This window comes from Brachyistius frenatus, unplaced genomic scaffold (assembly GCF_029030835.1).
Source record: "Brachyistius frenatus isolate BFR_SWC_R1_liver_20210118 unplaced genomic scaffold, ASM2903083v1 Contig_195, whole genome shotgun sequence".
Taxonomy (NCBI): Eukaryota; Metazoa; Chordata; class Actinopteri; family Embiotocidae; genus Brachyistius; species Brachyistius frenatus.
Window position 1 is genome coordinate 633,211 of NW_027210794.1, and position 15,665 is coordinate 648,875.

Here is a 15,665-nt window from a genome sequence, read left to right on the forward strand (position 1 = left end):
ATTGTGTAATTGTAAAATGGAGTAGTTGCTATTTTGAGGATAAACTACATCAGACACATATTGTTTTATATACAGTACAAGTTAACGTGTTTGAGAGCTTCCAATCAAATGCAGTATATCATACAGCTTCAGTTTTTCTTTTAGGGTTTTGTCCTTGTAATTAAAAATAAAGCATTTAAAAATAAAGATCTGCTCTGTGCATCCAGACAGTGAAAGAATAAACGGTCTTTTATTTAATTCTGACAAATGCAGCTATTATATATTGGTCTTTATTATACAAATATTCAAAAATATGTAAACTATAGAGGTCCACGTGGATCGATGCAGATCAGTTCAATTTTACTTGATGTTTTTAAAGATGTCAATGAAAACGAATTGCATTAATGTTGTACATGCTCCCGTGTTGACAGTAAACCTGCTGATTCAGCCATTTACACACATTAAAATGCTGCATTTGGGGCTTTGTGGGACTTGATATATTTGGGCCTGACTGAATGATGGATCACTGGATTTCAGCAAGTAATTGTTATAAATATCAACACCTCTAAAGACAAAGAAATATGTCAGACATCTATGAAATAAGGTGAAGAATACTTTGTTCAGTGTGGTATACATGAATTCCTCTTTGATTAAAAACAGAAAAGCGGCGCTCATGTGAGTATCCTGTCCATCCGTCCAGCAGTCTGTCCATCTGAACCATGTTCACAAACAGTAACTGGCTCCCACAGAGGATCATCTCCCTTCAACATAAAGTAAACGGCCCAGTTGGAACAACTTCACGTGTTCGGCAGGAGATGTGTCAGGCATGTGAAACACGTTGAGTTAAAGCAGGCTGCATTCCTCTGATTTCTGAATCTCATCTTTGTCTTTTGAATCCAGCAGAGAGACATTTTCTACTGGAAACACATTTCATCTTTACCATCTGCCTCTCCTATTTACTTCCAAATAGTTTGTAGCTTAATAAACAAAATCAGAGAAAAGAACTTTACTTTGGAATAATATTTGGTGCTTAAAAACATGTTCTCTCTTTTACATAATGTATTATTTCCAAAATATCCATTTGTACTTTTTTAATATCGAAGTATTTACTGTGTATATTTCACACCAGTTGGAAGTGCTCTAAAAACGGTGCTTTTCTCTGCGGGAGTTCCTCCGGTTGCTCGTGCAGGTGGAAGGGGGCAGCCTTTCACCACGAAACCTCAGCGGCCAATAGGAAACACCCCCCTCGCTCCTCGGATGGGGCGGACAGAGTTGCAGACGGGACACCGCTCAACTTTCCAGAAACTTTGCAGAGTGTCCGCGTCCTGCCATGCCGGGACTGTAGCGCCTCGGATCGCCGCGCCGGTTCCTTCTTTTTTTGCGTCATGGCTCCGTTTGGGAAAAACTTCCTGAAAGCTCGACTGAAAAACAGGTAACGTGATGAGATGAGTGCGAGGTTTTCTTCAAACGTGTTGAGTGTGATCTTACCCCCCCCCCCCCCCCCCGCTCCCACCCGCGGTTCAGTGTTGGAGAGAACTCGGAGGTGAGCTGTTAAAGGGGGGAGACGATTTACGACTGAGCAGCACGAGTGGGTTCAGTTGTTCATGCAGGTTTGTTTTAGTTATATGTTGATCACTTCTATGAGAAAACCACTGCTGGCTGCTGTCCAGATGTAATTAAAGTAACAGGGTTATACAGTGAGACTTTACAAATACTCCTTAAAGGTGGAAGATTGAGCAATTAAATCTGGTTAAAGACACATTATCATTATAAACTTTCCAGGAATATAGAAGTCTCTGTTTGCTTTTTCTCAGGTTTACTGATGACACACACTTGGTGTTTTAAACCAACATTAACCAGCAACAGAAAAGCCTTCAGCTTGTCTGTTTCCTAATATGTGGGACTAAGAAGTGTGTGTGTGTATTTAGAGTCACCTCCTTGTTGTTTCTTCCATGTAGTTTGTGTCATTGTGTCATTTATGTTTGTGACATACTTTGACACCTCCAAGTAAAACATGGCCTTCGATGGTGGTCCTCGTAAAGACCCTCTCCTGCTCTGTAATTACTACGACGTGTTATCTTTAATAAACATTTCATGTGAGACAGCGGAGTCTCAGAACATTTTGACGTTAGTTGGAGAGAAATCTGCCTTTTGATGCGTCTCTGGCTGCAGCTACAGCTTTGAAAAAGAAAAGGTGTGAAAATGAGATCTGCTGAGCTACAAGCAAACAGAAATTCTATTTGTATTGTTGACTGCAGACTTGTGTTGTTAAGAGTTGTTGAACAGAGTTTGTCGTTCACAGTATCCTGGTCACCATCCAATCCCTTGCAGGAGGGACTGAAGAAGTATTTGTATTTGTTTTTTTTTTTTATTGAGGCCGACGTTTAGCACCAAACTGAGCAGAAATACTTTGAATTCAGTTCAGAAATAAAACTCTTTTATGCTAAATTACAGTTAACAGCTTTCTGACAGTGTCTCCAGCAGCAGAATGGATGTTTCTGCACATCACACAGAGTTGAGATGAATTATCTTTGATGACTTCAAACAGTCTGACTGAAGTTTTCTCTAGTGAATGCCTTATTTTGTGTGTGTTGCGCAGTAATTACCACGGCGGTACCTATAATTATCTGCAGTGTTTAGATCTGTAGATAGGTCAAACGCTGCCTCTCTACTCACACTGAAACACGGAGCTGGATGTTTGCCAGAGAACGACAAGAAACATCAAAACCTTCCCAAACATAAAGAATGGAAGTTTAAATGTGGAGATGATTATAGCTGACAGTAGTTAATTGAATCCTCCCCACTATCAGAGTCCCATTAAGCTGGCGTCCTGTAGTGAAACAGACCATCAGGCCGGCCAGTCTGTGACACACGTGACCAAAGCAACGCAGTGACCTCCTCGGCAGCATGACGGCATCGAGCCAATCAGCTGCTGAAATGATCAGACTGCACCAAACAATACAAAAAAAAAGATGCTTTTTGTGTTGACAGACAAGAGAAGTCAAGTTTATTTGGTGATTCACAGACCTGCTGGGGGGAGAAGATAATCGGAGGTTGAAGGGGGGTGTTGTGTCTCTGCTCACAGATGCCTATCGGAGCAGAAGTTATCCTAAAGATCAACACAGTGATGTTGTTTCCTCTGCAGTCCCTCATCCTCTCTGATAAGAGAGGACACATCTCTTGTCTATTGCTGGAGTTTCTCTCCCTCATTCCACTAAACCAACCGGACGGAGAATATAATGATGATAATTTCCTCTTCTGTTTATTTGTTGTGAGGATAACAGGTCAGTTTTTTTTTTAGTTTAATGGTGAAACAGTTTGTAGATTATCAGATAAACTGAGAATTGAATGGTAGTCTGACTGGAAACAGCAGCTTTGATTGGTCCAGAAAATGTCAGTGTAAGGAGTTTCTCTTCTTTAATGTTTATTAACATTTACTATATGGAAACGATGGAAGGGTTATGTGTGGTAAAGTGGTGTCCCACAAGAGACACTCCAGGCTGTTTTCAACCAAATAAGTCTATCATTTACACAGTCTGGATATAAAAGTGTTCGTAGCTTCAGGTCTGTAAAATGGTTCTGATCCAGAAGTGTCTTCAGCTGCGATACCAGCGAGTGCCACTAGAGGTCGGCTCCAAAAAGCCTCCGGCTCCATAGACTCCCATTCAACTTCTCTCATCAAATCCAAAGTGAATAAAATGTGTCCATCAGTTATCTCGGTGTTGTTAGCTAAAGTCACTCCTTCTTCTCAGTTTTCTGGAGGTCCATCTGAAAATAATCCCTCATTCATTAGAAAAGAAGATTCAAGAAGACCTGTTTTTGGGGGCGTGTCTGTTTGATTGACAGGTCTGTGGTGCAGTCAGGTTACAGCTATCGGTGGGCGGGACGTAGTATCGTCAGGTTTCCGATCAGATCGGTCAGATCCACCGCTGGCTCCTCCCCCAGCTCGTCCAAATATGGTCACTTCCTGCTCCAAACCCCTCCGAACTAGCAAGATGGTGACGGACAGAATCTGAACTGGAGGATTCATAATGTTTACAAACCAACGATGACATCACTGATGGATGATGGTTGATTTTAACCAAATTAAAGCAAATTTTTTAAAGTGATGTTTGATGTTTAATATTGAACCAGATGCGGTGCTTCGCTAAATACTCACATTGAGTCTAGTTTTGACAGAAGCTGGATAAAGGTGAAGTCAAACTGCTCCAAGCAGATCAGCAAGAAGTCTGACAGAGAAACACATACAGCATCCAGTCAGGGTTCAAAATGTAACACCATCTACAGACTCCTGATTATATATCACATGACTACATCAACGTCGACCTTCGCTGTCTTTCAAGTAGCATAAGAAATGTGTTCTCTTGCAAACAGGCACAGTAAGCTACAAAATAATGCTGAGGAGGACTTTTTTTGAACAACTAAAACACAAAAAAACGTACAAACAGAAAGTAGGAAATTACATTAAACACAAAACAGAAAAAAAAGAAACAATTTAACACTGTTTAGTGACGTTGGACGCAGATAAATCCAAGAAAAAAGACCAAATCAGGAAGTAAATGGCTTCACCTCTGTAACGCTGCCGGTGGGACATGAAGCAGCGCAGAGGACGGAACAAAACAGCGTCGCACCACCGATGTTACGGAAAATAAGAACTTGATTTATTCAATATTTGAAAGGGTCAGTTTATCAATTTTACAGACGAAATGTTTTCTCATTTACTGCGAGTAGATCTACAGAACAAATAGTTTTCATTATGTTGTTTATTAGAAGAGTTTAAAAGAGTTTATAGCAAAAGATGACAAAAACCTTTCTAGCTATTTTAGCATTGAGACTCTATGGATGGCGATTAGGGACAAACTATATGGCCCTCAATTAGTAGCATTATATATCAGGATATTTCTGCAATGACGATATTCTTGAGGACAAAATACTGAAAGAAATTATGCTAATTTTAGAAACATGATTGCAAGAAAATCTGTGATATAGTTTAACAAGTCAAAATAAATGTAACAGTTTACTTTCAAATTCACAGTAAAAACAGAATTACAATTCAGAGTATTTCCATGATCACAGTACGAATTCTATTTATCATATTAAAAACTATAACGATATAATGTGAACGGACTAATATGATACAACCTAATTCAGACGAACATAATTTACGTCATTACATCAACAAGTCCATTATCATCGTGATATTATTGTAAATGATACGATATGACACATCTGATAATGATGTCAATCCGTCAATCGAAAGGTCGAACAAGTTTCAGAAGAACTTAAGAACAACTGGATTGATTTCCATTGAGTTTAATACAAACATCTATTCTCTAAGAATTAATATTAATATTTCTGACTTTTTCTTTGGCGCCACCAAGAGGTTGACATGTATGAGTTTTAAGCCAAATGTCTGAAATTAATTATTGTTTTAAAATTTCTAAAATACATTTATTTAAACGCCAGGATGACCTTTTAACATCTTTGGTGATCCGTTAACTCTCCATCTGATCTGAATACCTGCAGAACCATTGACTTTTCCTATTTATTGTTCACACTAGCATTAAAAAAAATGACATTTAAACACATCTGTGAACACCACAAACAACATCCCTTTGTCTTCCCTTTTATTGATGTGTCAGCAGAAATCACAGAGACAGAAATATCAAAGCCTCGGCAATAAAATGTAATTATCTGAATTGGTCGGTAAATACAATAAATGGATCTGGTTGAACCAACCTTTGAATACAGTTTCAATCAGGACAGATTTATAGTTTATTTCAACACCATTTACTTCTCTTGTCATCTGTGGGCGTCGCTGCTGTTTGCCACCATTTTATCATCACCAAAAGACAAATCCAAATGTAAACGGAATCTTTATTCTATAGTACACAATTCTGCCTGTTGACATCAGTGGACACAGGATATATTTATCCATATGATATCACAGCTTTGTTCCTGCATCACTTTATCTTCCTACTATTGATGTGAGGAAACATGTTGAGACAACGGAGAGCTATAACTCTGTCAGACTTGTTCAAACCACCAGCGTGCGGTCCTCTGTGGGAACTTGTAGCTCGCAAATTTATGACACACGAGGGAATTGTTAATGTCTTGAGGGTTGTCATTACGAGTGTTAAGATTGAAGAGGGCAAAGCCACCACGCTGGAGCTGTAACGCAACCGTCCAACGCACAAACTTGCACTAAAATTCCTATAATTTGAATGTGGTTTGGGTCCACATGTCTGATGGTGAAGTGGAGACGTGAGTCCGTAAGTTCAACCTGAGGTCAGACCGGTCTGCTTGAGTTTCTTGGGTCCACTGAGGTGCAAATGTTAAGGTGTTTTCTGTCCTGTGTCCTTCACTGATTCGAACTTTGTATTTTAGTATTTCTTTATATCATCATACATCTTAGTTTCACAGGTTTGAGTTCGTAACAACAACACTACCAGCTCTGTCATTTAAAACCCGAAGCTGTGACCTATGAGGGCACCCTCATTTGTTGCGTCTCAAACCGCAGCTTGATCCCAAACTATGAATATCAAATGGCTCCCAAAGTGACAGCCCTTATGAAAAGTATCAGCTGCGATGTTAATCAGCCCAGCGGGGCGTGCAGCATGTGTTTGTCCTGGCAGGAAGCGTCTGTGCTATTGGCAACTAATACCAGTTTCATCAAAATGTTTGTCCATGTGTAATAATTCTTTAAATGATCTAATTTGTAAAGTTCCAGTTTTGGAGTCTTAAAGAATTAAACTTTAATCCGACAACAGGTCAAAATGGATGTTTGCAAAGCTACAGCGAGAAAATCTGACTTCAAATCAGTGGAATTAAACTCCAATTCCTCTTCTGTAAAGTAAACTCAGTATTTATTTCAAGTCTTCCACACTTTAATTAGTGTAGGAGGCAGTTATGTGAATCATAAAGAGCTGTTGAGGCTTAGAGGAGTCTGCTGAAGGCTGGGTTTTAACAATCAGCTGTTATTACTGCTTTACTCTACATGCAGGTACAAAGAAAAATCTGAAATCTGTTGGTGACACTAATCACAATATTGCAATCACAATAATTAATGCAAATCCATGGAAACTTTGCAATATTTGCGGGAGCTTATGATAAAAAAAAATCTAAAGCTCTTATTTTGACACTGATGTAGTCGTTGTTTCTATATCACAATCACAGACGGTTTGTTCTGGAAACATACGTAGTTCAATGAATAAATAAAAAAAGATTAGAACTTTCTGTGATGTGCAACATGATTATTATCACAGGAAGTGATTAAATATGTATTTCTTTATCAGGTAGTGTTTAAAAAAAATAAATCTAATTTTTCTTTCTCGACTTCCAATTTCTTTTGCAAAAAATTCACTTAAAACTCCACAAATTACATCACAATTTTTACGAAAATTCGCCACAAATTCAAAGATTTTTGATCACAACAATCACAAAAAAAAAATCATTGTGCACTTCTTTAAAAGATGAGGGAGTGCTGCAATATTCTTTCTGGTTAACTCTAGCAGTAGTGAAGCTAAGCTATAATAGCAAATTTAAAAACTCAAGTCAGACAAAGGCTGTATTACAAAGCCTGGTCTTCTTGGATCCACTTAAAAATTCTTCAAATCTGTCAGCTGACAATAGTTAATTGGTGCCTTCTACCATCACAGAGCATCATTGGGGGTCCTGTAGTGACACAGCAGGCCTGCAAGGCTTTTAAATGAAATGGTTGCCAGACAGTGAAAAAAGTGACCAAAGCAATGTCATGATCTCACCGGGCTGCAGAGAGGTCTTTTATTTCCAATGAGTAAAAGATTTTTTGGTGAATCACAGCCCTGCTGGAGGAGAGAAAATAATTGGGGTGGGCGGTTTCACAGAGGAAGAGAAGGGAAGGGTGTGTTGTGTCTCTGCTCACAGATGCCTATCGGAGCGGGAGTAAACCCAAAGATCAACACGACCAGATAGAAAAGAGATGTTGTTTCCTCGGCAATAACTCATCCTCTGTCAGATAAGAGCTGGAGGAAGCATCTCCGGTCCAGCCCTGAGTTGTGTAGACTGGGATTTAGATAGTAACTGGGCATCACGGCTAAACGTGAAATAGACACGCCGGTCCAATACAGCAAAGTGTGAAATAGCCACACTTTGTGCTGTCGAGGCGTGAAAGTTACACATTTTTTCTGCCGTTGATGAAAATAAAACCTACTGTATGCTTAGAGCCATGTGATTTACAGGAAAATTAAACTTATAGCTAAAACACGTAGTTGGAGTTACGAAACAAAAGACAACACAACAAAAATGTTTGTCACTTCCTGAATTCAAACCTCATCATCCCACATGGCAGTCTGTGACCAACGACACCAAGCCACCCCTCGCGGGACCTTGGTCACATGACGTGAGAGTTACTCGTTTTGAAAGCGTGAAACTTGCACGCACGCTAGGCAGCCCAAAGCGTGTGTATTTCACGCTTTGCTGTGAGACTGGGTTGTCTTAGCATATAGAGGTGCCCCACTATGTTTAAAGTAGTTCGCCTATTCTGAGGATCATAATGAAAGTCATGGTCAGATTTATTTTTTCTTAAATTAAACTGTTGACATTTCAGTCTCCAAAACACTGCTAGCCATCGAAAGTTATTTCAAAGTCAGTCTAAACACCACAAACATACATTTGTTTACAGGTTCTTCACATTAGAGTGGAAAACAGACCATAGTGAGCGAATCCATTTTTCCCATTTCCTGCCTCCCTACATTGAACTGCGGCGGCAGGCAGGAAGTTGCCTGAGCGTCGGTGATTGTGGCCCAGGATAAATACAGGTGTTTCCCCGCCGGGCTGCAGCCTCTTCCTGCACAGCTGAGGGCTTCGGTCACCTCTGAAACACACGACTGTCCGTAGATTGTGTTTATTCACCTGCATGTTCAGAAACGACCACAGAAACATATTTAGGTTTGTAGTGAATATTTGTACTTCAGTTTATTTCTAGATGTCTTGTACAGTAACACTGCACTGACCATGTTCTTGTTTTCCCTCGTTTTCTGGTCATTTTTGTCTCATCTATTTTTTCATTTATCCATTGATGCATGCATTTCAATTCACAACATGTTGTTGGTTGTGGCCCCGAAGACAGAGACATTTGTACTTCTGATCCCAGTTTTCCGGTGGTTAGGAAAGCAGTGTTTCCCCGAGGTGGAGAGCCTCAGTAGGGCGGGATGGAGATAAAGAACTAACTAAAGAAATAGTAGTTACCGGACATAACTGGAGTTCTAGGAGTACGTTCGTATTTTATCTATTTATTCCAAGGCAATGGGAACGTTTTCTGATCCTTTAAACGATGCATATCAATCAAGGTGAATCAAAATTGAACAACTTTACATACGTATAATTGGCCAGTTTAATCTGTAAAAATTCATCATAACTTTAAAAATAGTAATTTGTTCTACGTAACATTTTAATGTGTAGCTAATAACTGCAGCTGGTAATTGCAGAATGCAGAAAGAAGTTTAAAATGATGTGCTGAAAAACTGTTTGAAGTTATAATGGGTAAATATTTTAGAATTGCTGATGCAGTCATAAGTATTGACTGTTAAACGGAGGACAAACCTATTAAGAGCTGTTGTGTCAGTGTCTATATGTTGTAGAGGCGTGGTTCAACCGCTGGTTTCTTTCCTGAGCAGCAGCAGCAGATTCAGGGTGTAGTAGTCTGAGTTAGTTGGAGGCTCTGAGTTCAAAGTCGTCATGGTCGCTGTCTGTGAATGCTAGAAGGCGTGCTGGATTTGTTTGGCCTCCACATAGCTCAGGTATTTGCTTTGCTCCGCTCTTCTCCAAGTGTCTCAATAACCATTAACCAGCCTCTCGCATTGTATGCATCGCATTCCTCAGACCTTGTTCACCAGCAGCTTCCACAAAGCTGCAGTTTTCACTGTGCAGGAACCAAAACACACGACGCTATCAGTCTGTAAAATCTGGAAACTGTGAGATAATGCAGCATTTAAGTTCTCCACTTTGAAAAATACTGTCATCTTTTTTTCCTCCCTCTAAATGATCAGCGGTTTACATGAGCTGCAGTCAACTGAGGTCACTTGACAGATAAAGCGCAGACGCCACTTGATGCAGAGTTCAGATATGAAGCAGTTACTTCAGGCGAGGAACAACATCAAACATCTGACAGGCTGAACACCTCCAGGATTGGATTTTAATCACAAAGCTTGTTTTTCTCTAGTGTAATAAAAGGATGAGTTTTTGAGGCTCTATCTGTATTATAACTGAATTGCAAACTTAAAAAGTCAGTCCCTCCAGGAAATCGCAATAATGAACATAAAATCAAGCAAACTCCACAATAATTGCATCAGCTTGCAATTTCTTTTAATTCCCGAGATTTTTCCGCAAAACATGTCGTCATCAGAATCTGAGCTGAAAGTATTAACGACATAAAGTAAATCTTTTCAAACAAAATTGACTTTATTAATAATAACTCCTCATTTCCAACCAGAAAGTCTCTGCTCCTGTTTTCATCACCAAATAAAACTCTGTTCACCGGAGAAACAGGAACAAGAGGAGAAACAGGAAGTGAAATGTGTTCTTCACATTAAAATGATGTGATTAAATGTTTGTGATCAGAGGAAGTGATTCCATATTACTGGATGTTAAATGAGTTTTCTCCACACGTCCAGTTGTCAGAGACGTCTCTTTGTTGGTTTCATCCAGCAGGTCTATGTGTTGAATGAACATGAATTAAACAGCATCTAAAGCTCTTATTTTGAAAGGCTGATGTAGTCCTTGTTTCTATATTAACTTTGAGCCCCATGGTTCTCTAAGTTCAATTAATAAATTAGAATTCGATTAGAACTAAAGTCTTTATATATTGTCAAAGAAAGTCATTGCATATTTATTCCATTGAGGTAGTGCTTTTAAAAAAGAAATCTCAAAAAACTCATTTAAAGCTGCAAATTACATCGAAAATCTGCCACAAAATCAAACATTTCTGATCACAGCAATCTTCCAAGAAATCCTGGAGGGACTAAAAAAGACCTGAAGAAAATTAAACTTAAAAACACACTGGAGACGTGTTTCAGTCCATCAGTGTCATAACATCAAGAAGCCTCCTGATGAACTAATGCTGTAGATCTGTTTTTGTCACGTGAAACTAATTTCAGGAAACTTGACATCATCCAGGATTACAGTTACATAACTCTGATTTATTACTGCTAACAGATTAATGAAATATTGCCTATTGGGTTGCAAAACCACAGACCAACTTTCTTTCAACCCACAAAATGAGTGTGCAGTTCAGTGTCAGAGGTGGAGCTCCCATTCGTGTCCCCTGGTGATATTAGACGGATCATCTTCCTCCGGTTTCTTTTATTTTGAACCGTCTGTAATTACAGGAGGATTATATATCACTTATTTTTTTATTTTCAGAGTACACTTAAACTTTAAATTTGAGTAATTTAAAGAGACAGAAACTTGGCAGTACAACACCAGAGACACCATGAAATAAAAGAAGTCTCCCAACATGTTTTCTGTCATACAAATAAGAGGTAATACATCATTCTTTATCTTAAAATCAAATTGAAACGTCTGGCAGTGTTTTCCACTGATTTGATTACTTGTGTCTGTCTGCGTTGCCGGTGCCGATCATTTAATGACTGGATATTAGGTCCTGGATATTACCGGCGGTCCATTAAGCTCGTAAAAAATGAATATCGTCGGCCCATCAAAGGTCAATTTTTGAGCAAGTTTTACGGTGCAGACGAAAAGGTAATGAGGGCCTCGGGGTTAAACAGCTCAGAACCGAACCATTAAGTGATCGTCTGTGATGAGTAAGACGATGAGGAGCAGTCTAATAGAATCAAGCCAGGGAGCACAAAATGAGCCAATGTAGTTTTCTGCTCATTGACCTAATAGGAAGCCATCAGAGGAGGATCCATTCATGCAAACATACTGCTGAGAACACGGAGAGGACTTCCAGTGCATTTCAGATTTCAGATATCTGTTTGCGGTTTTTTTTAACCCATAAGTCATAAATGTATGCCATGCAGTTATGCATTTATTAAATCCCTATAATTTAATTTAAGTCTAGTGTTCTCATGGAGACACCAACATTTCAAAATACGAACAATGCAAGTCTGAATTTTTGGAAAATATGAATAAAACAATATGAATGTCAAGATGACTTTCAGTGAGTGGTGAAGTCTCAAATTTGAATTTTTCATTTTAGTGCATATAGAAGATTACTGTGAGACGGTGGGCTATGAAAGGATTTAGAAAACTGAAGGAGAAACTGGACACAAGTAGGTTAAGACTCTAAAATGTGCTATTTCAAAGCCACAAGTGTAAATTTAGTTTTTCCGTTTCTCTCGTAGGACCAAAGATGCCGAGCCCACGGTGGGAAAGGAGATCCAAGTTACTGTCTGCAACGAGGAGAAGGTGGTCTGTGGAGTAACGAAGCACACGACATGTGCAGATCTGATTCAGGCGTTACTGGAGGATCACAAGTCGGTCCCGGAGAGCAAGCGGCTGCTGCACGGGGAACCCAAAGACTTCTGTCTGGTGGAGCGCTGGAAGGGTTTCGAGAGAGCTCTGCCTCCTCTCACCAGGATCCTGAGACTGTGGTACGCTTGGGGCGACCAGAGACCCTTAATCCAGTTCATTCTGCTCAAAACCAGTGATTTTGTGCCCCAGCCTGCTAAGAAAGGTGTGAAATCTAAAGGTGCGAGGCCGAAGCGATGGGAGCACGCCCGCTCTCAGGGTCCCCAGGCGCTGCCGGTGGAGAAGCAGAAGCGAATGGTGAAGAAAGCGTTCCGGAAGCTGGAGAAAATTCACAAGAGCTCGCTGGGCGCTGACGAGGTCGATCGGATGGTGCAGCTCATTCTCAACCAGGACCACACCATCAGGGAGCAGATCCAGCGGATGAGGGAGCTGGACGTGGACATCGAGAGGTTCGAGCTGCAGGTGCAGAGGGAGGCGGAGGCGGAGAGCTCGCCGGCTCAGTGCGGTCCGAGTCTGGAGGCGGACAGCGAAGAGCAGCTGCAGGAGTACTTGTACACCAGCGACGGGGTCGAGCAGCTGGAGGTGCAGGTGCAGAGGCACCGGGAGCTCATCCTCCAGCTGTCCCGGGACATCGACTCGGAGCTGAGGAGGGCCAACGGTCCTCTGAGCCAAGACGAGGACGGCGAACAGGAAGGAGCCGCGGCTGCTTCCTGGATCTCCGACGCAGACGAGTCGTTCTACACCGCTGAACTGGAGCGGCTGCAGGACCAGCTGCAGCGCAGCCTCTCCGCCGGCGTCTCCCTCCACCACCAAGCTGCAGACGTAGACAAGCAGCTGAAGCGCTTTGACAGTGCGCTTGTGTCCAAGGACCAGGAGTGCTGGCAGCTGGCTGCACAGCTCAACTCGCTGCAGATGGTGGACGGCGGAGAGACGGACCGGTCTGTAAGTGTCCCTCTGAAAAGTGAGACCCAGACGGTGAAACTCAAACACAGCCTGTCGCCTCTGGACATCACCGACACGGACTCGGACACGGGGATTAGCTCCACGCACAGTCAGGACTCGCTGTCACCGTGTCTCGACTTCCTCCCCCCATTGGACACGGACGTTTGAAGAAGCCAGCTGACCCACTACTTTATTGTTCTATCGGCACCAGTCGGAGCCTCTCACATGTCTTCGTTTTCGTCTCAGTGCAGTCTGAAAATCAAACTAGCTATACATGCACATAAACATTGAATTCAATAAACCCAGTAGGTAATTTAATGAGAGACATAAAAATAATCAACAACAACAAATAAAAATCAATTAAGAGGTTTTTTTTTTTTAAAGCTAAACTTTTAAGCTAAAAGCTCATTTGTTTTGCTGCTTCTTCATCATATTGGACCGTTCAGTCAACAAAACAAGAAATGTTCTTTTCTTTCCTCAGGTTCTAATAAATTCCGTCAAACCCAAATCACATCTAAGTGTGTAATAACACCTGTCAGTCCACTAGGGGGATGACAGATCATCATCATCCAATCATCAACCATCAGTGATGTCTCCAGACCATCAGTGATGTCATCAACCATCAGTGATGTCATCGTTGGTTTGTGAACGTTATGAATCCTCCAGTTCAGATTCTGTCCGTCACCATCTTTGCTAGTTTGAAGCGGTTTGGAGCAGGAAGTGACCATATTTGGACGAGCTGGGGGAGGAGCCAGCGGTGGATCTGACCAATCTGATGGGATACTACGCCCCGCCCACTGATAGCTGTAACCTGACAGCACCACAGGCCTATGCATCACGATATGACATCACTTTTAGAAATGAGCCAATAAACAAGTTTGAAATACTTTGTTATTCAGTAAACAAGTTTTTTTATTTTGTTTTTTAACTAAAGGACAGAATATTTCAGGAAATAACTTTCTAGAGTTGTCGAATTCCCATCTGGATTTGAGGTTTGACTTTAACATGAAATATTAGCTGCAGGACACAAACTGGGGCTTCGTATGCACAGATTACAGTCCGTCGATGGTTCACTGTTTAAAACTTTAGTTTGGCTGTACCAGGTCTCATCAACGTTTAAAAAGTCTTCTTATATTTCTGTCACAGTCGCATTAGATAAAGGTGAATGTATCCTTCTGCTGTTCTCAAGCTGCTAAATGAAGCTGCATTTCTTTGTACATACGAGTCTATTAACAATGTTTTATATTAAAACAAACAGCTAAATGGTTTGGATGTAGAATTTGGTCAGAATATATTTTAAACATTCCTCTTTGCTGTAAATACATATGTAAGTACTGTAAATAATTATTATGACACAAGTACAGCTTTTAAAGACAATTTGACAAAACTATTGAAAAAAAACTATTTATTTATCGTGCACTTGTATTTTACGGATGGAACTTTATTATGACTGTTTCAATAACATAAATCTGCCACCTGCTGAATGGAATACCACAAAAGAAATCACAAACATCTGTACTCAACTTTAAGAGCACAAAATAAAGTAAAATGTACATTTATAATAAAGACTAATACTGTAATTATCTAAAAACAGCTTTTGATGATTTCGTTATTTCCTCCTACAAAGTGCTGCCTTTCTACAGAATGTTGTCGCCTAAAACTACACAGAAAAAACACAGCTTATTGTTCCGAAAACACAGAATTGGATTTTATAGATGTCTCGAAGCGCTGGGTCACCAGAGAGAGATGACACAGCTTCCTTCCAGTCACTGCAGCGTGTAATCAGACGAAATGGTCGTCGCAGCACAAACAACAGCCAGCGCTCTCCTCACGTCGCGGTAGCGCTGACAGACTGACACTGTTCTCAGGGCCGAGGCTGCTGGAAGAGCACAGGGTATCTAGTTCACACACTAACTGCCTTAAACTCCACCCCTCCTCTACTCCTTCACTGCTTCAAGCGACTAAGTATCCGACCATGAAAAGGCCGGAGAGCTTACAATGTGAACGATCTCACACCTGTTGATGGAGCGGGACAGTATTTCTACGACGTTCAGTGTTTATTCAGTCAGAATAAAGGCATTTAGTAGAAATGATATTATATTCTGATGTGAATCAGTCCCGTGCTGAGCTGGTGAAAGGAGTGTGGAATAACTCAATCTGTTCTTCAGCCAGAAGCCGAGAGGTTTCAGAGGAGGATGTAAAGTTGAACAGTTATTATACAACGAGTGGTTCTGACCCAGAGATCTGATTGGTCAACTGTAACTATGACATCA

General features: G+C 40.7%; 1 protein-coding gene across 1 annotated transcript; it reads left to right on the top strand.

Moving 5' to 3' along the window:
* The first annotated feature begins 1,277 nt into the window (after positions 1-1,277).
* Positions 1,278-15,448, top strand: rassf9 (Ras association domain family member 9). The gene is made up of 2 exons (XM_069718653.1): positions 1,278-1,411; positions 12,324-15,448. Exons 1-2 carry the CDS (start codon positions 1,365-1,367, stop codon positions 13,558-13,560), a joined length of 1,284 nt encoding a protein of 427 aa, XP_069574754.1. The 5' UTR covers positions 1,278-1,364; the 3' UTR covers positions 13,561-15,448.
* Positions 15,449-15,665: the final 217 nt, after the last annotated feature.

Excerpts from the sequence above, each read along its gene's own strand:
- rassf9 (XM_069718653.1), top strand. The coding sequence starts at position 1,365 with ATGGCTCCGTTTGGGAAAAACTTCCTGAAAGCTCGACTGAAAAACAG. Across the intron at positions 1,412-12,323 it reads AAAGCTCGACTGAAAAACAG|GACCAAAGATGCCGAGCCCA; the intron begins GTAACGTGATGA and ends TTTCTCTCGTAG.